The 22,892-nt window shown below is 43.1% G+C and overlaps 1 protein-coding gene and 1 long non-coding RNA gene across 4 annotated transcripts in view; one reads left to right on the forward strand and one right to left on the reverse strand.

The window, feature by feature from the left end:
- Positions 1–2,382: 2,382 nt before the first annotated feature.
- Positions 2,383–9,190, reverse strand: LOC111090882. The gene is made up of 3 exons (XR_005372903.1): positions 8,367–9,190; positions 8,117–8,269; positions 2,383–2,897 (listed from the first exon to the last, which is right to left on the reverse strand). It is a non-coding gene; the product is annotated as an uncharacterized LOC111090882 (long non-coding RNA).
- A 1,285-nt stretch (positions 9,191–10,475) lies between these two features.
- The window catches only part of AMPH (amphiphysin), a 211,348-nt gene continuing 198,931 nt past the window's right edge, over positions 10,476–22,892 (forward strand). For 2 of the 3 annotated variants that reach the window (XM_038562672.1, XM_038562673.1), the window contains exon 1: positions 10,477–10,647. In XM_038562672.1, coding sequence (XP_038418600.1) covers positions 10,579–10,647 — 69 coding nt within the window. In that variant the 5' untranslated portion in view covers positions 10,477–10,578. Of the gene's footprint in view, positions 10,648–22,892 lie in introns of all 3 variants that reach the window. The other variant, XM_038562674.1, reaches the window with a different exon arrangement.

Consider the following 22,892-nt stretch of genomic DNA (forward strand, 5'->3'; position numbering starts at 1 on the left):
CTTTATATGTTCTGGATATTTATCCTTTATCAGATATTTGGTAAACAAATATTTTCTCAGATTCCATGGTTTGCCTTTTGACTCTGCTGTTTCTCTTGATTCCCCAAAGGATTGAATTTTGTTGTAGTCCAATTTACCTGTTTAATTTTATTGTTCATGATTTTAGTGAGATATCCAAGAAATCATTGCCAAACCCAACACCACAAATTTTTTTTCTTATTATTTTCTTACAAGAGTGTTCTAGTTTTAGGTCTTGCATTTAGGGCTTTGATCCATTTTGTATATAGTTTAAGGTAAGAGTCCAACTTCACTTATTTGCATATAAATACCCAGTTTTCCCAGCACCATTTGTTGAAAAGAATGTCCATTCTTCATTGTATGACTTTGGCACTCTTCTTGAAAATCATAGACCATATACGTGAAGGTGTATTTCTGGGTTCTTCTATTCCATTGGTCTGTATGTCTATCTTTATGCTAGTCGCCCAAATAAGTTTTGAACACAGCACTGTGACTTCAATCTCAAGCAAAATAAGGTAAACAAATCTTGACTCTTCAGTAGGTTCATTTGTTGTGGTGATTTGGGCATTGTGAAACTATTTTGTGAGTATTGAAGAATTGGACAAATGAGGGACCACAATGAGGTTTTTGGGAGCCAGAGCAATATAGAAGATAGGAGGTAGAGATAGAAATATGGAGCAGGGGAAGGCAAGCAAAAACTTAGGTTGGATTCAAATTAGAGGCATTGGTATAAATTTATTATTTCAGTGACACTCAGACACTCAGTGCCAATGAGCAGATCCTAAGCCCAGACCTTCATTTCTAAATACAGTTCTCCACAGAAGGGAACCAGGGGTTCATGGAGAAGTGGCTTACTCAAAGGCTGGGGCAGGGAAACTATGAGATGAGCCTGGAACATCTTATTATGCCAGAAAATAAGGAAGTGCCAGAAGTATGATGAGGATGGGGTGCCAGAGTGGCTCAGTTGGCTAAACATCTGTCTTTGGCTCAGATCACGGTCCCAAGGTTCTGGGATGAGCCCCAAGTCAGGATCCCTGCTCAGTGGGGAGTCTTCTTCTCCCTCTGCTCCCCACCCCCCACTCATGCATGTGCTTTCTCAAATAAATAAATAAATAAATAAATAAATAAATAAATAAATTCTTTAAAAAAGAAGAATGATAAGGATAGGTAAGAAAAAAATGAAAGGCCTTTCACTGGCCAAGTCTGGAATAATCTGGACATTAGAGTGAATAAAAACAATAATAGAGTGAATAAATCATGAATCCATAAGTCCACACTGACAGTAGGTAATAAATTAACAAATATGTGAAAAGAAAGGGACAGCTCTTCCATAGAGTAGAACGCTGATTAGTAGACACAGTAGTCCCAATGGAATTAGAGAATCACCATTTGAAAATCATCTTTGCAAAGACAGATTTAGGCAAGAATTGCCACGCACGCCAAATTAGGGGAGGAGGCGTCTGACAACAAACAGGATACATGCGTGGTCTCAGAGTATCTCCCTACACGTTTCTTATTTATCACATGTGGGAAAACAGTTGCTATATGGTGGAGAAAACTGACAACACAGATGACTAGAGATTTATCAATTAGGGACAAATGAACCATGTTTAAATATCCAAGTCTGGACTTTGAGGAGGATGACCCAGGTAGCAGTGGTTGAGTGTCTGCCTTTGGGCGTGATCCTGGTCCCGGGATCGAGTCCCACATCGGGCTCCTTGTGAGGAGCCTGCTTCTCTCTCTGCCTGTGTCTATACCTCTCTCTGTGTATCTCTCATGAATAAATAAATAAAATCTTTTTTAAAAAAATTAAGTACCTTTAGGAACATCTCAGTGCAGGCGGGTGGGAGGGAGGCATGACATGGGAAGCTGAAGAAACAGAAAATGGCATTTTGGGAAACTTAAGAACATGCATCTTATCTGTGCAAGGAGCTCTCTAACCAGGACAGCAGAGAGTGGGAGTGGGGTCTGCTGCCAGGATCTCCCTTCCAGAAGGGTTGCTGCCCCTCTGGGGGAGTGCAGTCCTCAGGCAGAGGGCTTCCTGGCCCCAGTTCCCACCTCTCCCCCACCACTCCACCCCAGTTTCCACCCTAGTTCCCACCCCTCCTGGCCACCCTCCTGCAGTGACTGGTTGGCAGGGGTTGAGTGGCACAGCCCTTATTAACCGGATGAGGACTAGGGGCAGTGCTCGTGATAAAGCCCCTCCCAGATTGGTCAAGACTCCACCAGGCCTGCCTGGCCACTGGACTTTCTCCTCTGCCAACCCCTGCTTCCTCCTGCCTCTCGTGGCTCAACGCTCTCCACGGTTTGCACCTGGACCTCAGCTTCTGCTCTGTTCCCAGAGACCCCAACCTGCAACAGGCTCCCTCAAAAGCTCCTGTTTTTTTCTACTAAATTCAGACAGAAAATAAGGACAAATCATATGCTTATAAAAATACATTGTTTCAGAAGAAAGCAACAGATGAACAGACTGTTGGAGCTAATGAAAATCTTGTCTTTGGAAATCTGTTTGTCAGTTTTGTGGACTGGGGGATAAATTTTTCCCAGATGCTCTCTGGTAGGAAGCAAAAGGTTGGATCCTGTATTCGTTTTCTAGGCCTGCCCTACAAAAGAAACACAATCTGGGTGGTCTGAATCCACAGAAATGTGTTCTCTTGTTCTGGAGGCTAGAAGTCCACCACCAAGGTGTGAATGGGGCCAAGCTCCATCTCCAGGCTTCTGTGATTTTGCTGGTGGTCCTCCGTGTTTCTGGCGTGTGGCTGCATTATTTCAATCTCTGCTTCCATCTTCCCTCTGTCTGTCTGCACATGACCTCTGTGAGTGTCTGTATCTCTTCTCCTTTCTTTATAAATATGGGTAAGGTTAAGGGACAGGTGACGCTGGATAGAGAGAGACAGGTAGGGGGTTGAGTCACCAGGCTCACAGAAATCCCAGGTGTGGAGACATTATAGACAGGATATTAACCAGAGAGAAGGGGACATAAAAAAATCCTTCTTGTTTGTTCTAAATATAGATGAGATATTTTTATAATATTTACAAACACACCTCATTACTCTTAAGCATTATAGATAAGATATTTACCAAGTTCCCCGGTCAGTTTTCTATGAAAGATCGACCAAAAAAGCCCTCTGCGGCAACCCATTCAGGATCCCTCTCGCTCTAGAGAGCCCATTTTTTCTGTTTTCACCTTGCCTTAATAAACTTTCACTTCACTTTGCCCTTTTGTCTGTGAGATGCATTCATCAACTCCGTGAGACAACATAACACAAACATCAGTTATATTGGATTAAGGGCCGACCCTATTCCCACAGGAGTAGAAGTAGCTTAACTGCAACGGGGAAGACCCTATTTCTAAATAAGGTCATATTCACAGGTCCCAAAAGTTATGACTTCATCTCTTGTGGGAATTATAAAGAAGAAATTCCTCCTGTGTGTTTCTTCTCTGCTCTCAATGCTTCTGGCCGCCAAGAAAGTGAGGGTAGGGGCCTCAGGTGTTCCCATACCACACAATTCTGCAACACTGGCTGTGTGTCCTACAATTCGATTCAGTCCTGACACCATCTACCTGGAGTTAGCATCAAATCTCACAGATTAAGGGCTCAGTCCCACAAGAACGCACCCCCCACCCCACCACGCACACACATACTTCAGACACCAATTCCAAGTCCAGGTTGTCACCTGTGCTTCTGACCAATTGATTTTATATCAAGAGATTCCCACATCCTTCTCCTTGGATTCAAATGATTTGCTAGAACATCTCACAGAACTCAGGGAAACATTTTACTTACTAGATTGCTGGTTTATTATAAAAGGATATAACACAAGAATAGCCAGATGGAAGAAATGCATAGGGCAAAGTATGTGGGAGGGGTGCAGAGCTTCAATGCCCCTCCAAGCAGTCCTCTTTCCTAGCATCTCCTTGTGTTCACCAACCCAAATCTCTCTGGATCTAGTCCTTTTGGGTTTTTATGGAGGCTCCATTACACACACGCCGATGATAAAATCATTGGCCATAGGTGACTGAACTCAGGGGAGACTGTGGGAGTGGCAGGGGGGCAGGTATTGAAAATTCAAGCCCTCTAGGTATCCTGACAACCAGCCTTCATCCTTACAGTTTTCCCAGAGCCACCTCATTAATACACATTCAAGTGTGGTTGAAAGGAGTTTGCTTTTGAACAACCAGCCACCCTTTTTGCTCTAATCACTTGGGAAATTCTAAGGGTTTTAGGAGTTCTGTGCCAGGAACAGGGCCAGGGACCAAACATCATATTTTTTATTATAAATCACAAAATCACAGAGACTAAATTCAATCCATGACACATTGTGTCTTAGGCTAGTGGACTGAAGCCTGTTAAAGCCTGATAATATTGAACCATAGCAGTAACGCTGACAATAACACTCATGGGAATGATTCCTACCATCCCCATCCAACCTGCCTGATTCCTTGGAAGTGGCTTGAAACAGCAACATGTTGGAGGTCATTAGAGAAGAGAGGTGGAGTGAGGTGATTCTGAGATGTGAGAATAGATAGAAGGTCATGTGGCCTCTGGAAATCAAGGAGGCTCTACTGCAGGGGAGGAGGTGGGCAGATGTTTGGGAGACAGCACAATACTTAGTACAGGTCTCCTGCACATAACATCGTATCATGACCCTGGATTGGACTCCTTAGTCAGGAGCTTTGGCTGAAGTGCAGGCTGGCAGCGGAGGGACACTGTGGACATCCAAGGACAATTATAGTCCAAGGCAGGACCTCTACAGTGCTGGTGGCCACAGCTCTAGGAGCCAGCTGGGAGACAGAAGTGTAAGGGGTGGTGGAAGATAAGCTAAGGATGGGGAAGCAGCCATGCAGTCAAAGGCAGGCATATCCAGATAGCTATATTCTCATTAAATACAAATATGGGCAAATTTAACCAAAAAGGAGTTCCTTGAACCAAAAAGGTCTCTGCCAATATATGATAAAATTATTTGTTAAGAGGTTTTGAAGTACATCACTGCTACAAAGCTGGGATTGTCCAAGCTGAAAAACTTTTGATAAAATAATCCAGCCCTTGAGGCAGTTAAGAGGGTATTGCGGGCGCCCAGACGAATGTGTGTACCCACACTGTACATAGAATTTTTATAGCTTATCTGTGGATAGAAAATAGCTGAAAATATTTGTAGCAACTTGTCCCCTTCTTCAGAAAGAGCTGAAGCTAATTAGAATTTCCATTTTGTTTGGCTCCCTGACCTCTCTATTGGCTTGTAAGCCATTAGGTGATGTTCTAGCCATTTGTTTGGGATACAGGAGTTGTTTTGCATTGACTTTGCAAAAAAAAACATCCAACATGGTGTCAAAACATGTTACAGTTATTAGGCAATTTAATACAATGTCATTGCTTTTCTTAGTGGCCAATGGCTCTGTCTATGAAAAACAAAGCTCTTGCCTTTGATTTAGTATTTTGGGATGCATTAGTGATGCATTATTAATGTAGTGAGGAGGTTCCTATTTTTAGGCCTGGTTAAATTAGGAATAGAAGAGGGCAGCCATATAGGCAAAATTTAGTATGTGGAATTAAAATGTACATAGCTGGGATAATTTGAAGAGTTGACTATGAATCTGTGCTTGATGGTTTTCGCTTGAAACGTATAAGACTGCTAACTCTGGGAAACGAACTAGGGGTGGTAGAAGGGGAGGAGGGCGGGGGGTGGGAGTGAATGGGTGACGGGCACTGGGGGTTATTCTGTATGTTAGTAAATTGAACACCAATAAAAAATAAATTAAAAAAAAAGATAATTGGGGACCCCTGAGTGGCTCAGCGGTTGACCGTCTGCCTTCGACCCAGGATGTAATCCTGGGGTCCTCTGATCGAGTCCCACATCGGGCTCCATGCATGGAGCCTGCTTCTCCCTCTGCCTGTGTCTCTGCCTCTCTCTCTCTCTTTCTCTCTCTCTCTCTGTGTGTGTGTCTCATGAATAAATAAATAAAATCTTAAAAAAAAGAAATCTACAAGATAATTGGTCAAAACATACATCTTTTTAAAAGAATATCCTCCTTATACTGCTAGTTTAACTTTTGTGAGAGAAAATAAAATTGCCTCTGAGTCTTTGAACAAAGAGGAAAAAGTATAACAACTACTCATGATTTAGTTGGGGCCCAAATCCAGTTAGTTAGGCTCCGCCAAATGTTGAAAGGAAATGCCTCCTTCATTAGATACAATAACATAAAGAGGTTGTGGCTAATTAGAATATGTAGCATGTATCAAACTTTTCTAAGTGCTCGCAAAGAGCAAGACACAGTTAAAAATGGATTTAAAAATCTCCTTCCTTGGGGATCACTGCGTGGCGCAGCGGTTTGGCGCCTGCCTTTGGCCCAGGGCGCGATCCTGGAGACCCGGGATCGAATCCCACGTCGGGCTCCCGGTGCATGGAGCCTGCTTCTCCCTCTGCCTGTGTCTCTGCCTCTCTCTCTCGCTCTCTCTCTCTGTGACTATCATAAATAAATAAAAATTAAGAAAAAAAACAACTCCTTCCTTAACAGTCTAATTGGACTTACGAGATAAAAAGATAGGCAAGGATAAAGCTCTGTGCCATTAAAACATATGGAAAATGAGTTCTGTGATAACATAATGGTAATTCTGGGCCTATTCCAAATTACCAAAACCTATCATAAGTCACATTTTTGACTTATCGACCAATCTCAAGTGCAATTTGGGAGGAAAGAAGGTAAATTGGAAGTTAAAAATAATTCTGGAAGTCTACCTGGCTTGGATGAAAATCTGGAGGTGGAGTCATGATACTTCCTGTGAAACCTACCTGAATAAATGTTAACTATAACTTGACCCTAAGCTTGTCTTCATTGTTGGAAAAGATTGGGGTTATTCTTTATTAGTAGAGAAGTCAACATGGAACTGCATGAATCACATTTTTCCTTGACTGAGGAGAAAAACGGGTAAGAATGGGGAGAAAGAAATAGAAGCAAGCAAGGAATATTGGTGGGTGGGCCCAGTGGTGTTGGGGAGGAAATAAATGCACACAAAAGCATGGCTCCTACAGCTCTGGAGGTGGAAGGTGCCCCTGAGATCACCTGCCCTGTGGACTTCTGCTGTGTGCAGGGAGATCCAAAGCACTGAAGATCTTCCTCAGAGACAGAGGCAGGGAATAAAGGAGTAGCCTAACGGGTGGGGCTCAGGGCACCCCACACCCTCTACAACCAATCAGGGGTCCATCTGATTATTATATTTGGGTCCTGCATAAGATTTTGTATGAAAAAAGCCTCTACGGTATGGCATAGCAATATTTAAAAATCATTGGTGTTGGAGTCCCCTTGCATGCACTCCTGTTCCAGGAGCAGAATTTAGGAGAAGAGACAGCTGCAGAATTACGAGAAGAAGTATGGATGCTTGATATCTAGTCTCACCTATACATGCATTTTTCCCCCCAGCAAATATTTACAAAGCACCTATTAAGTAGCAGCCACCGTCCTTCGGCAATATTCCAGGCCAAATGACCCACATAGCAACCTGAAAATGGATACCGTTTTACCTCTCAGCCGGAGGGGAATGATTTGATAGGTTTGTATATAACAACTTTGTAAATAGAATTATTAAGAAACCTGAGCTTCCTTTCCCATCCATATTATAGAACTAGATTTGGGCATCTGAATGATGAGAAAAGCTAGCCATTTGTAATTTTAGTTCAAAAGATACTTGCTGTGTTCCAAAAATTGGTGGGAGGATAGCTGCAAGGAGGAGTAAAAGCTGGTGCAGTGGGAACTGATGGCTTGGGCCCTGAGGAAGCAGAGGAAAAGAAAACCTAGTGCTTGGAAGTCTGTCCCTTGCTTGTTAGAAAGAGCACAGTGAAGTCTGCAGGGGAAGCTACAGGCAGGCCCAGCATGAGAGCAGAGGCGGCTTTGGAGCTCATAGGATACAAGTGGCCATGGACTGATATTCTCCAGAACATTCTAGTGTATTCCAGCATTCTGTGGCTTGTATCCTCATGGCAAGATCTCAGGGTACACCTGAGGTTCTGAATCTCACTGTTTTAGAAAGCTGATTCAATTCCTGGCTTCTGAGTGGTCTTTTCTATGGAATGTTGACCAAGAGAGGAATATTCTCTTTACCTCCCTCTGAAGTAAACTCCTATTTACTTGGGATGTTGGAAGAAGGGTGAACGACTCATCCAGGTTTGCCCAGGACTTTTCTGGCTTTAGGACTGGAAGTCCTGTGTCCGGGAAACACCTTCATTCTCAGGCAATCTGAGATGACTAGTCACCCTAAGGAAATAAGAGCCAAGTGAATAGACCGGGTATTTCAGGAATAAACCATTGCAGAAATTAGAGGCTTAAAACCACTTTCATTTTGTTTACTTACCACGCTGCACTCTGCTGGGATCAGCTGGGCGGTTCTTCTGCTGGTCTTACTTATGATCCTGTGGCTGCATTCAGGCAGTGGGTCAGTTGGAGGCTGGGGTTCCCCCTTTCTGCCGTGGCCTCTGCAAGGGACTTTTCACGTCAGGGTAGCTGAACCTCTACATGGTGGCACCAGGCTGCCCCGAGTGCCAAACCTGCGTAGCTTCTTAAGGCTTAGGGCTGCAACTGGCACAATGTACTTCCACTCTATCTTATTGGCAAAGGCCAGTCACAATGCCACTGTAGTATCAAGGGGAGGGGACTTCCCAAGGAGTGAATACTAAGGGGTAGTTCATGGGGTGGGGGGACGGCTACGGCTGTGACAATCTACTACAGAGGCAGAGAGATGCTCACTTGGATTCACAGGTTTCAGGTGCCTGATTGACCTCTGACTGACCTCTGACCTGCTTGCTGGGCCACTTGCCTTACTGCTTCACACTCTCAGACCTGAATACGAATAGCTTCCCCATTGGTCAGCGTCTTCAAGAGCTCTGAGTAAGGTGTACCACCCAGTTATCCCTATTTTTCTACTTCTGGTCAGCGCACTGAGCATGGCGAATCCCTGTTAGGGTCACCAGAAGGTTTGCCCAGAAAAACAGGTTAAGAGGCCTGGGTCTGAAGTGAGGCAATAAAGGACCTGATTCTGCCACGGGACACTTCTGGGCAAGTAAGTGTCCATGCCAGGGTATCTGATCCGGGTAGGACCGCACAGGCCACCAAGCACGGCATCTTGCTTAAAGGGACTGATCCCTTCTCAACACGCAACCTCCCTACCTCGGAGCCCACATCTCCTCTCCAAGTCTGAACAGATGTGCGCACTGCTTCCCTCTCTCCTGCAGCTCTAAGCCCTGAACTGACTTGGTTCCCCCGCCCCCGCCCCCCTCCCCCCAGCTTTCCTCCCTGGGCTGTGAGCCTCCAGGGCACAGGGCGAGGCCTGGCTTTCTGGAACACACAGGTGGGGAGGGGTGCACTCTCTAGACCAGCCCCCCCATCAGAACACCTCCAATCTTGGCTTCCCCATTCCCATCCCATCTTTCCCTGCCTCTTTTCCCTTTTTCTTTTTCTTTCTTCCTTTTTTTTTTTTTTTTTTTTGCTGGAAAGAATGGGGCTCCTCTCCGCTCCCCCAACACAAACTCGCCTCCAAGGAGCCTCGGGACTGCCCCAGGGCCCTGGGACCGCTGCAAGGTCCTGTCCACTCTCGCCTCCCGACCTCCTCTAGCCCCACTGAGTGCACCCCCTGGGCCTTCTGACTTCTGGCTCCGTCTGTCTCATTTCCTCGATGCCCGGCTGGGTATCGCGGCCAGGCCCCGCGCCTCCCTCCTCCGCTCTGTCGCTTTAAGTGGGTCCCAGCGCTGCGCCCCTCCCTCACCCCTGCCCCCGCTCCCCCTCCTCCCCTCCCCTCCTCTCCTGCTCCTCCTCCTCCTCTCCCGCTCCTCCTCCTCCTCTCCCCTCCTCCTCCTCTCCTCTCCCGCCGCTCCTCCTCCTCCCCTCCTGCTCCTCCTCCTCCTCTCCCGCTGCTCCTCCTCCTCCTCTCCTGCTCCTCCTCCTCCTCTCCTCCCGCTCCTCCTCCTCCTCTCCCCTCCTCCTCCTCTCCCGCCGCTCCTCCTCCTCCCCTCCTGCTCCTCCTCCTCCTCTCCCGCTCCTCCTCCTCCCCTCCTCTCCTGCTCCTCCTCCTCCTCCTCTCCCCTCCCCTCCCTCCTCTCCCGCTCCTCCGCCTCCTCTCCCTCCCCTCCCTCTCCCCGCTCCTCCTCCTCCTCTCCCTCTCCCCTCCCTCCTCTCCCGCTCCTCCTCCTCCTCTCCCCTCCCCTCCTCTCCCGCTCCTCCTCCTCTCTCCCCTCCCCTCCTCTCCCGCTCCTCCTCCTCCTCTCCCCTCCCCTCCTCCTCCCGCTCCTCCTCCTCTCCCCTCTCCTCCTCTCCCTCTCCTCCTCCTCCTCTCCTCCTCCTCCTCCTCCTCTCCTCCTCTCCCCTCCCCTCCTGCTCCTCCTCCTCCTCTCCCCTCCCCTCCTCTCCCGCTCCTCCTCCTCCTCTCCCCTCCCCTCCTCTCCCGCTGCTCCTCCTCCTCCTCTCCCGCTCCTCCTCCTCCGCTCCTCCTCCTCCACCTCCTCCTCTCCCGCTCGCCCTCGCCGCCGCCGGCCCTCCGCCCGCTCCGCCGCCCGCCGCCGGGACCCGCAGCCATGGCCGACATCAAGACGGGCATCTTCGCCAAGAACGTGCAGAAGCGACTCAACCGCGCGCAGGAAAAGGTCAGCGCGGGCGCGGGCGGGGGCGGCGGGGCCGGGCCGGGGATGGGGGCGGCGGGGCATCCGGGCGCGCGGTCCTCCGGGTGGTCCGGGTCCTCCGGGTCCTCCGAGCCCCCCCGGTCCCCGCTCTCCCGGGCGGCGGCGGCAGGTGCGGAGGGAGGCTCGCCCGCCGCCCCGAGCCCAGCGCATCCCGCCGGCGGCCCGCAGCCCCGGGACCCCGCGGCCGTCCTCCTCCGGGGCTTCCTGGGGGACCGGGCGCCGCAGCAGCGACGCGGGCAGCGCGGGAGCCGCCCCCAGACCTGGACGGATGGGGGGGTGGGGGTGGGGGTGGGGGGGGGGGGGCATCGCGGAAGGCAGGGGCCCCGCTGCGGTCGCCGCCGGCCGGTGAATCCTGGAGTTCAAAATAGAGCTCTGGTGCACACTTCTTTTTCTGCTGGTTGTGTGTGGTTCTCTCTCTCTCTCTCTCTCTCTCTCTCTCTCTCTCTCTTTTTTTTTGAATCTCAGTGTGTGTCCCTTTTGACGCCACTGTCCTCTGGAAGGTCAAGAATACGTGTGACCCGAACCTAACAGTTCTTCTCTGCACATTTCTGCACAAAGGAGGGCGTTCTATTGCATTAAAAAAAAAAAAAAATCCACGTTGCACGTACAGGTTGGGTTCCCTAGTGTTTTACAAGCTCCTCAGCAAATTGGCCCCTCAGTAATTTATGTTTCTCTCCCAGAGAGGGGCACAGATGAATCCCGGGTCTATACTCCAAGCACAGCCCTGGGCAGTGGGGATGCGGGGCCAGGCTCTGGGCTTGCGGGGCGCCCTGAAGCCTGCTGCTCCTCAGGACCTTGCGGCCGCCGAGCTCTTCATTTGTGTCTCCACTGAAGGACATTCCTGTTGTAGCTTGAGCATCGTACTTGGAAGTGAACCCTGGCTAATTGAGCCCCTGGCTTGTGTCAGCTGAGCGGGGCTCTCCTTCATGTGGCAGCGTTTTCCGTCCCCGGGATTCTGGGTGTTTGGTGTTTTCCTCTTTTACTGGAAGTCAGGTTTGCCGCGTTGCTCAAAACCACAGTGAATTTCCTTCTTCAGGCCCCGGCTCAGGCTGCTCCCCAGTTCCCATACACCTGGAAGGACTGAGAAGGGGGCCCTGGTCCCCTTGCCTGTCCCCAGGCCCACAGGCTCTGTGGCTGCGGCTAGTCCCTCCCTCCACACATGCACACTCTCCATGCAGTAAGAGGATTGTATTTCTTTTAATATCTACCCAAGCTCATCCTGAACCAACGTGATCCTCCTCCCGCCGCTCCTTCGGCAGCTGAGTTAGCAAGGCTTCCTGGCCTCTTCCAGTCCCTGCTTACTTGTCCCCAAAGTAGCTAGGAACCGTGGGGGATCCCCTCCCGGTTTTGTCATCATTTTTCCATACTTCATTTTACCCACTTGTAGGTGTTTCTCCCCACCTCTTCACTTCCAGGTGATTTTTTGAATCTTTGGTCTGACGCTTTTTCATTGAATTCATTTTCCATCTGTGAAGGAATTTAGTGATAGAGTCTGTCTTTCCCCATATTAAATGATTGCTTCATCTAGGTCACCAGCTGTTAATATGCCAAAAATAAATGAAAAGAAAATGTAATCTGTCTTACAGAGCATTCAAGCCCTTACGAATTATTGAAAACTCACTTTGTCACTCTTAAGGTCAAGTGTGTATTGTGATTGTGGTTGTGGAGGGTGGTTACTTTTCCAGGGGAGTGGAGGTTTAAGGGAGGCTAGCACAGGGCTTCAAGTGTCCTGTTTTCTTCCCCGGGGACAGTTGCTGATGAAGAATGCCTGCTGCACCATGTTTAGGGGGTCAAGACCCGGAAAGGCTGAGAGTTTGGGTTTTACTGGTGGGTACGCTCTTGCCCTTTTCCTGAGACTCTGCAGCACAAGGGAAAGGGCATATGGGAATCCAGGTCAGGTAGCCCAGCCAAGCCCAAACAGAAGCTACTGAAGAGTGGGAAACATAGTAAGTTGCTGTTGCAGGCATTAGACATATCCACCCAGTGATTCCTTCCTTTTGCATCTTTGGATGGTGCCTCTTCTCTGATGCACAGAGTTCCACTGCGATATCTGTATGCCACATGTGTTCTTGAGCCCTTGACTCATTTTTACAGTCACATTTTCTCAAAAGAGAGTCTACTACGCCCTTGACTTTCTCATCATCTGTGCTATACCCAACAGTTGGATGCATTTTGGCTCCAAATGCATGACCGAAGCTACTTTTAGAGGTGTCTTATTTTTTTTTTATAAATTTAAAATCCATTTTTTTTCTTATTGAAGGTCTGTGAAGGTTCAGTGGAGAAAGAGTGAAATATATATAAGCAAGAAAAAAGCTACCCACAAAAGTAGGATAATCATAATTACTACCCAGAAATTTCACAGTCATTTGCTGTATATTCTAGTAGATCTTTTCCCTATGTACATGTATATATTTATACAGCAAAACAGTCTCATACCTATAGTTTTTTAGCTGTTTATTTCACAGTAGTGATGTTACATGATTATTAATAGTCACGAACATACTTGAGTATGTACATATTTTCTGTCAACATTTTAAATGACTGAACAGTATGGGAATCCGTGGATTTTAATGAATCTCCTGTTTTTTTGGACATTCAGTTTCTAATGTTTCTGTATATAAATACAAATATGTGGGAAAGAAAACTTGTAGGGAAAATGTTTGCGTACCCTGAAGTATTTCCTTAGATAAATCACTAGAATTATTATGTCAAAGGTATGCTTATTTTTCTTATAGCTAGATTGCCTTTCAGAATGATTTTTATCAATTAACATTCTCACCAGGTGTATGTGACACTTGCCAACACTGGATAATAAAATTTAGAATGATCTTTAGCTATGTTATTGGAAAAAAAATTAGTTCCTATTTATTTCATTTGTTTGGTTATTAAAAACCAAACACTTTTGTATTCCCTTTTTTGTTTTTCATTTGTGAATTGTGTATTTATATTTTTGTCCATTTTGTATAGCATCTCCACCCTTTCTGTGTAAGGGCAAAAAGTATTAGTTCTAAAGGTTCCAAATATGGTTTCTTCCTTTTCTATTTACTTTTTTTCTGATGAGTGTTTTTTCTGCCATAGAGAATGTTTATGTTTATATTATGTTTATGTTTCAGGTATATCTGCTTAAACCTGTCAATTGGTTTTGTATGGCTTCTCTTAGGTGTTGAATTAATCAGGGCCCTGTCACTTGTAAATATCAGAAAACTCAATTCAAACTGGTTTAAAGAAAAAGGGGAATATAATTACTAAAAATAAAAGCATGGCTCTTGCACATAAATGAGATTTTTCAAATATAAATATGTATTTGTATTAACTATAAATATTCTTATACATAGGAGTATATATAAATGTATGCATTTGGGTGCATTACATATATTAACTAATTAAATTCTATGAGGTAGATACTATTGCTGTCTCTGTTTTAAAGATGAGGAAGGGGTTCAGTGACACGCCCAAGGTCATACAGTTAGCAAGTAGCAAAGGAGAAGTTTGAACCCAAGCAGTCCAGTGTGCTTTCCCATTACATGATACTACCTCTTATAATTAATGAAAAAGACAGGGGTAGACAGACTTCAGACCTATTAGAACCTGGAGTTAAACCACAGACATCAGGGCTCACATGCCTTTATCTCTGCTGTCCATTCTATCAGCCTCATTCTTGGGCATGTTCTTCTCTCTTAGTGGCAAAATGGTTGTCAGCAGCTAGACAAGAGCATGGTTTTTCCTTCAGCATTTACAGAGAACTCAGTATAGCTCTCATTGGCCTAAATTGGGTCCTGTGCTTCTCCCTGGGAGGAAAAAAATCTCTCTGGCCAAGGACCAGGACCACATAAGTTGGATTGGGCCAGAGTCACAAACTACTACTGAAGCTGGGATGGAGATGTTCCCCCTGGACCATATGCACTGCGGACGGAGAAGGAAGGAAAGTCAGAATATAGAAGGGAGAATGAATATTGCACTGACAAAATAAAAAATATCCACTAAGGGGCACCTGGGTGACTCAGTTGGTTAAGCATCTGACTTTGGTTCAGATCATGATCTCAAGGTCCTGGGATGGAGCCCGTGGCTCTGTGCTCAGCAGGGGAGTCTGCTTGTTCCTCTCTCTCTCCCTCTGCCCCTCCCCCCAGTCGTCCTCTTTCCATTTCTCTTAAAAATCAATTAAATCCTGAAAAAAGAATCCACTGAGGCATACTTACAAAAGTCTGTGTTTATATAAATAATTATATATCTAATAGTGTATAATATAGTATTTATTTTAAAGACTTCCTAACAAATTAATATATGCAGCTTAAAAAATCTAATATAATAAAATAATGTAATGTAAAGGGCTTATTATGAAAAGTAGTAGGCCTCTGTCCTCTTCCCTCAACCTCCAGTCTTGTTTCCCTAGAAGTAGCTATTATTAACCAGAACATCTAAAATATGCTTATATAACTACTTCTTGATTTTTTCTTATTTAGTGAAGATAGGCAAAGATTTAGTTGTCTTACATTCATCTCTTCTACATCTTCTAGTCATAGATTATAGCAAAGATTGTTGATTGCTGAGGATTATATTTTTAAAAATTAAGTTATAATTTCTATTGAATAAATGATATAAATCTTAAGTATTCCACTTCATGAATTTTTATGTTTATGGATATCTGCATGGTTATCACCCAGATCAAGTTACAGGGCATTTCTATCATATCATATACCTGTCATCCCTCAGCCTTCTCCAGTTTTTTGTCCTTTTAAATTCCTTTAATTTAAATTCCTTTACTGTCATTTCCCTAATAAGCATCTTTCCATGTACTTATTGGTAACTTTTATACCTTCCTTTGTGAAGTGTCAAAGTGTTTTGCCTATGTTTTTTTTTTTTTTTTTTTTATTCGGGTTCCTGGTCATTTTATTATTGATTTGAAGAACTTATTTATATATTCAGGATATGAATCTAGTCAAATACACATTTTGCAAGGATTTTCTCTCAGAAAGTAGTTTCCCTTTTTTGCTATCTTAATGGTGCCCTAGGATAAACTGAATTTTTAAATTTTTACGAAGTTTTATCTGAGGGTTAAGTTTTTCCTTTGGCTTTTTGTTTTCCCTGGAGTTAATTGCTTTTTCTTATTTGTTTATTTTTCTATGAACTATTTAGAATTATTGTTCTTACTTCATCAGATCTGTCAATGCCCATCAATATTATTGTCAAGGGCTCAATATATAAAATAATGTCACTGTTGTTTTTTTCAACTGAAGGGCCCCACTGATCCACTAATGATCCCTCCTCTGTTTTTGTCCTTGTATGCTCATACCTTTTTTATTCTTTTACTATCATTTAGGTGGGTTTTTAGAGGAGATGGAAATAAACACAGTCGGTCTGTTTATCCATAAGCCTTTTTTAATTTAATATTTAATCCCCCTGAGATTTATATTTTTGTTCATCTTCTTCCTTTTGTGCAATTCAGTGAGATTTATTTGGTCTTAACCATCCTTGACTTCTGTGCAGTATTTAAATTGGAAACTTTAAACATTTTTAAACATCTAAATGTTTTTTAACTCTTGTGAGCAAGGAAACTTTTGGTATAATATGAACCTCTTTAGGCATTGTTTTTGTTTCTTTGTGTTTTGTTTTAGTAAGAGAGTTACACTACTTTTTAAAAAATATTTTATTTATTTATTTGAGAGAGGGAGGGAGAGAGAGAACAGATGGGGAAAGGGACAAAGAGGGAGAAGCAGGCTCCCCACTGAGCAGAGAGCCCAACATGGGGCTCAGCCTCAGAACCCTAGGATCATGACTTGGGCTGAAGGCAGACACTTAAACAACTGAGCCACCCAGACGCCCCTAATTAAATTTTTTTTTTTTAAGATTTTAAAATTTATTTGAGAGAGAGAGAGAATGAGAGCAAGTGCACACATGATGGGGAAGGGGAGAGGAAGAGGGAGAGAGAATCTTAAGCAGACTTCACACTGAGCACAGAGCTGGACTATGAGCTGGGTCTCATGACCCTGAGATCATGACCTGAGCCAAAACCAAGGGTTAGATGCTTACCCAACTATGCCACCCCTGCACCCCTACACTATTTAGATTCTAAAAAGTGTCCAGTTTGATATTCTTTGTGCCAGTTTACCTGCCCCAAATGAAAATTTCATAAATCTTAGATGCAATGTTTTTTCATGTACTATATCTTCCCAACTAAGTTGAAGGTGTTTGAGGACAAGGACTTCTTGTGAATTGTACATATTTGGTGATAATGTATTGATTTGACTTTCTGTGTTCTTGCTTGTTTATATTGCACCCCTGCAAAGCATCCTTCCACATTATTCTTTCTCTCTCTTTTGTGAAATTATCATGAGTATTTCACTATATATCACTGACATTTTCTCTGTCATCTTGTAAAGGCAGTAGATCCTTTATAAAGGATAAGTTTTTATCCTTTATAAAATAAATAAATAAATTATTATTTATAATAAATTATTCTTACAAGTTCTGTACATGGTAAGAACTCCAATATTGGGTTGAAGTGAGCTAACTTGTCATTTTTGTAAGTCAAAAGTCAAATACTGGTAGAGTCACATGGTTCAACCCTGTATCGATTGTGTGATATGGCAAGAAAAAGTTGTTTCCTTGCATATACCTAATTATGTAACATTTATGGGTTTTAAAAAAATATGTTGCCTTGCTGATATCTGCAGTTAGATTTGTTCTCAAAGAGAAACATTTTGATGGTGTTTCTGTGTGTATGTGCTTGTGTGCATGTGTGTATATATGTTAAATGTAAATAGAGTAGGAGAAGGAAGACCCCTCTCTGTCCAAGAACTTCTTTCCATGGGACCCAGGGCCCTGGCCATAGAAGAGTAGCTTTTATGATCATATTTACATCTGAAGAGAATTTGGAGACTGAGTTTCTGAGGCAATCCAGGGTTCCCTCTTTCAAATTTATCTGAAAACTTTCTCATAGCCCGCTTTTGCATTGTACAAACTTCTACCTTCCCTTCTACTAAGATCATTTTTTGTCTGGGTGTATTAAAAACTGCCATAATGGGCAGCCCTGGTGGCTCAGCGGTTTAGTGCCGCCTTCAGCCCAGGGCCTGATTCTGGAGACCCAGGATCGAGTCCTGCGTCCGGCTCCCTGTGAGGAGCCTGCTTTTCCTTCTGCTGGTGTCTCTGCCTCTCTCTCTCTCTCTCTCTCTCTCTCTGTGTGTGTGTCTCTTATGAATAAATAAATAAAAAATCTTAAAAAAAATAAAAACTGCCATATTAAAAGTAACGCTTAGGAGGACATTCTTGATAGAGTAAGGCTTCCTTTCTTTCTTTTTTTTTTTTTTTTTTACATACATTCAAATACTCATGCATCTTTCTTTCTCCAGGAATTAATACAATAGGGAATCAAAATTACAGGAACTCAGATTTTAACATCAGTAAAGGCTACCAATCTCCTTTACAGGATAACATCTTGTATGTGTGGTGTCTGTATGTGTGAGATTCAGGAGTCATACTTTAGATGTCAGCTTGTCTATGGACCAATACAACTTAAAATACCTGAGATACTTGCATAAATAATATGTCCCACTTTACATAGGGTGTAAAATGAGGTTCCATTTCCTTGAATATTCAAATTAAATGATTTGAACATCCCATCCGATACATGATAAGTATCTTTAACTCCTCTTTGGGGTTCCTCTCTTGTGATAAGTTCAGCAACCCTATGGGGAGTCCCCTCTCTCTAAAGGAGTCCATGGTTTTTACTCTGGCCTTGTGGAAAATGGTCCCAAAAGGGTGTCTAGCATTCAGATGTCATTTTCATTTTCTGGGTGAGCACTGCAGTGATCAAAGAACACAGCACTCTCACTATTGGTTCCCACAGAAAGGACAGGGACAGGAAGCCTTTCTTTCTAGGTTATCTTCAGCTATGGTCATTCTGTGCTGCAGCATGCCTGACTCCAAATATAGGAAGGCTTTATCATTTCCAAATACATCTGCATATATATACACATAGCTCCCCTGCTCTAATATTTCCCATGATGCCAGGGTTCCTAAGTCAGGAAAGATTTGATATCATCAAACAATGATTATCCATTCTATGCCACTGCACTCTATTCCATTTCTAAGAAAATGCTTGTGAGAGCATATCAAATTGATCTCAAGACTACAGTTTGAAAATACTATCCTAGAGGACATCGAGCATCTTTTTCTATATGTTGACTTTCTTTTGGGTCACTTCAGTCCATTCAGGAATGGGTGGATGGGAGTATGTGTGTGTGTGTGTGTGTGTGTATCTATGATTAAGTTTCAATTTTTTTTTAAAGATTTTATTTCTAAGTAATCTCTACAGCCAAGATGAAGCTTGAATTCACAATCCTAAGGTCAAGAGTTGCATACTCCACCAACTAGGCCAGATACCCCTGTTTTCCTCGCTTTGTAAAATCTGAAGATTTTCACCTTACTGTTCAAACATAATTTTAATTTTTTAAAAGCCATTTCTAGGGGCTGTCTGAGTAGAACTTCTAAGGAAATAAGGGCCTGTGGGCTTCTATGAGGGGAATAACAGATGTAAAGATTTCTTGTGTTGCAGATATAATTTTCCAGGTAGTTTCAATAATGCCTAACATTTATTTATGTAATGAAAATGCGTCACAGAGTTCAAAAATTTACTCATGAAAGAATATAGTAAGACTATATACACAGCATTATGCAAAATTAAAGTGATAGTGTTCTCAATTTCTTGAGAACATTTCCATGGGCCAACTTTTAATATAGAAATGCTGGAACCTCACTTTTATTGATTCAAAATCTAAATTTAAGTGTAGTATTTAAGTAGATACATTTCTTGAATACATATTGAGCAAATCTCTTATTAGGAATGGTGTTGGATGAAGCCATGAGTAATATTGTAGTTTTGAAATATTCTCTATGCTGTAGGCATATATCAATTTTGATTACTCTGAAGCAACTTAGGACAGATATACAAAAAAATCAAAGAACCACCATTTTGATCATTTTACCTTATTCTCATATAGTTATTTAGTTGAAAGTTTAGTTCATATGTGGGAAGACCCTGAATATATCTATGCTATATTTTTTTTGTATAAGTACCTGTAATAATTTAATAAAATACACATGGGCCCATGCATAAATGTACTCTTGTTTTGGCACCTAATAGTGAATAAAGGCTAAACTTATTCTAAAAGTTATGTATTCTATTGTGAGGTCAGTTTGGTAGAATTCATTCATTCTTGCAGAGTCATTTATTCAGAATCTAATGTGTGAAAGACACTTTCTAGATACTTGTGATACAGTAATCAATGAAGTCCTCCTGATTGAGCATATTGACCAGCAGGAGTTGGTAGAGAGATAAAGCTTTGAACGTAATAATAACCACATGGTTATTAATGAAAAATCATAATTAAAAATTCTGTGAGGAGAAAGGTTTTTTTTAAGATTTATTATTTATTTATTAATGAGAGACAGAGAGAGAGGGGCAGAGACATAGGCAGAGGGAGAAGCAGGCTCCATGTGAGGAGCCTGATGTGGGATTTGATCCCAGGACCCCAGGATCAGGACCTGAGCCAAAGACAGGTGCTCAACCACTGAGTCACACAGGCACCCCAGAAAGAAAGTTTCTTATGTAAGTGGAGAACTCACCTAGAGTAAGAGGATTGGACACACCTTCCCGAAGAAGGTAGGTGTTAAGCTAAGATCGAAAGGATGTGTTGCAATATTCAGGCAAGAGGAATGGGATAAGGGTTTAGTGACTATAAAAGTCAGGGAACATTCCATAGAAATATGGAATAAGAACAGCAGAGACAGAAGTAAGAGCTGTGGAAGATAGAAACTATTATCAACTCATCACATTGGCCTTATGAATGATCCTCTTCTACCATTTGCATACTCAGTGAAGTAAAGTGGACCTTAATTGGGATGGTTCTGTTGTAGTAGCAATCCCAATTTTATGTGATCAGGTTTTTACCCTCACATGTTGAAGGGTTCTTGTGGGGCGAAGTTCCTCCTTGACCCAGAGGCAGGACACTGGTTCAGAGCCGACTTGCCCTCTGGATTATACATACCTACATAGGTCATACATAGTTATCCAAAGATCCTTCTGTACAACAGCAGTAAACTTACCCAGTCTGCTTTCATGGATTTGTAGGGTCTCTTATCTCAAACCATCAGAAATTCAAAATAAATATGAAAGCCCTTAAATATTAGACATTTATGAAGATTAGTTTGTCTTTAAAACAAAGGATTTGATGGCATTTGGATATCCAACATTTAATGAGCAAGAAAGAGAGAACATGCATGGTTGAGGCTGGTGCCAAGTTGACTTAATTATATTGTGGGCATTGACTTGATTATTTTGCAGGCAGTGGTCTTGAAGTTAGGAATAATCTACTTGATGTGATTTGCAGCTTGGAAAGAATCAAATTTGAAAGAATCTTTTGTGGCAGGCTTTCTTTTCCTCTACCTAGTAATGGTTGCTAACAGTTGCATAGCATAGATAGTCCAAGTCATGGAAGGATCTCCCATTTTGTGGTCACACAGCCTAGAACTGTATGATACCTTTCACACACTCTATTATTCCTCAATATTTGAGACATCTGTTACAAGAAATTTTAGTGTGTATTTATCTAGCAAAACATCAGTTTCCTGCCTGTTCTCTCTTCAGTGGGTTCTTCTCTGCATCTCTAGGAAATGATATCCAAACATTTTCCTCCCACCCCTCTAGGAAATGCATATGGCTGTGGAGACCACGAGCACACTAAAACAGTGGGTTAGGATAGGAGAGGGCTTATCCTGGGGACCTGTATTGGTCCCTACTTGCTCCTGTTATGTGTAGAGAATTAATTCTAGAAATCAAGTCCCTCTAGTCCACTATTCTCTCCAAAAATAGTCAGGAATATTTGGGGAAGGAGTGAGGTAAAATGCAGATTCCTGGGCCTAGTTACAGGCTTAACCAGAATCCCTTCAGAAAGATTTAGTAATGTCCATTACTAATAAGTTCCTCGGTTAATTCAAAGGTTCAATGAAGTTTGCAAAGCACATTGCTTGCTTGCTTGCTTGCTTGCTTGCTTGATTTATTTATTTATTTATTTGTTTATTTATTTAATTTATTTTTAGCACATTGCTTTAGAGAAAGGGGTTTGGTTGAGATTTTATGGTGAATTATGATCTCCTAGGTTCACTTCAGGGTTATAATATGGTGAGTAAGCCTCCTACTGCTCAGTGACTATAAATTTGTCTCCAGTGTAGTGAAGAGAGAAGTGTGAAAAGCAGTATCTCTATGGAATGCTTAAAACTAACCTTATATTTAAAATAGCTTACTTAGGGATCCCTGGGTGGCGCAGCGGTTTGGCGCCTGCCTTTGGCCCAGGGCGCGATCCTGGAGACCCAGGATCGAATCCCACGTCGGGCTCCCGGTGCATGGAGCCTGCTTCTCCCTCTGCCTGTGTCTCTGCCTCTCTCTCTCTCTCTCTGTGACTATCATGAATAAATAAAATCTTAAAAAAAAAAACAAAAACAAAAACAAAGTTAAGCCTAATGGCCCTAAACATTCCTATAAAAATAAAATAAAATAAAATAAAATAGCTTACTTAAATTTCAGAGAGATCAATCAGTTTGAAATATTGGAAATGTTTCTCTCAAGGGACCAATGTCTTCCTTGTTAGGAATGTTGTATAGCATGAAAGGTTGGATTCTTTGTAATCTGATTCTGTAAAAAACATAATTTTAGAGTGATGTTAGTTAATGCATCAATCATAAAAAATGGAAATGCCTCAGAAACTTGCAGCATAGTTTTGGTAGGTGACTGAGAAGATATTTATTTGTGATTACATTGATTTCATCTGTTTGTCATGGGGTCTCTAGTAATTGAGATTGCTTAAGTGCCTAGTAGAGAGTGTAGTCAAAACTCAGAGGATATTTATTTATTTATTTATTTATTTATTTATTTAAAGATTTTTATTTATTTATTCATGAGAGACACAGAAAGAGAGAGAGGCAGAGACACAGGCAGAGGGAGAAGCAGGCTCCATGCAGGGAGCCCAACGTGGGACTCGATCCCAGGTCTCCAGGATCACACCCTGGGCTGAAGGCGGCGCTAAACTGCTGAGCCATCTGGGCTGCCCAAGGATGATTTTAGTCTCCTATGGAAGAAGACCATTCGATTCCAAGTTTAATTTTTAAAAATATGCTGTTAAGGATTTATGTGTCTATATTCTTAATGGATATTTTTT

The sequence above is a fragment of the Canis lupus genome, chromosome 18, assembly GCF_011100685.1.
Source record: "Canis lupus familiaris isolate Mischka breed German Shepherd chromosome 18, alternate assembly UU_Cfam_GSD_1.0, whole genome shotgun sequence".
NCBI classification, from domain to species: domain Eukaryota; kingdom Metazoa; phylum Chordata; class Mammalia; order Carnivora; family Canidae; genus Canis; species Canis lupus.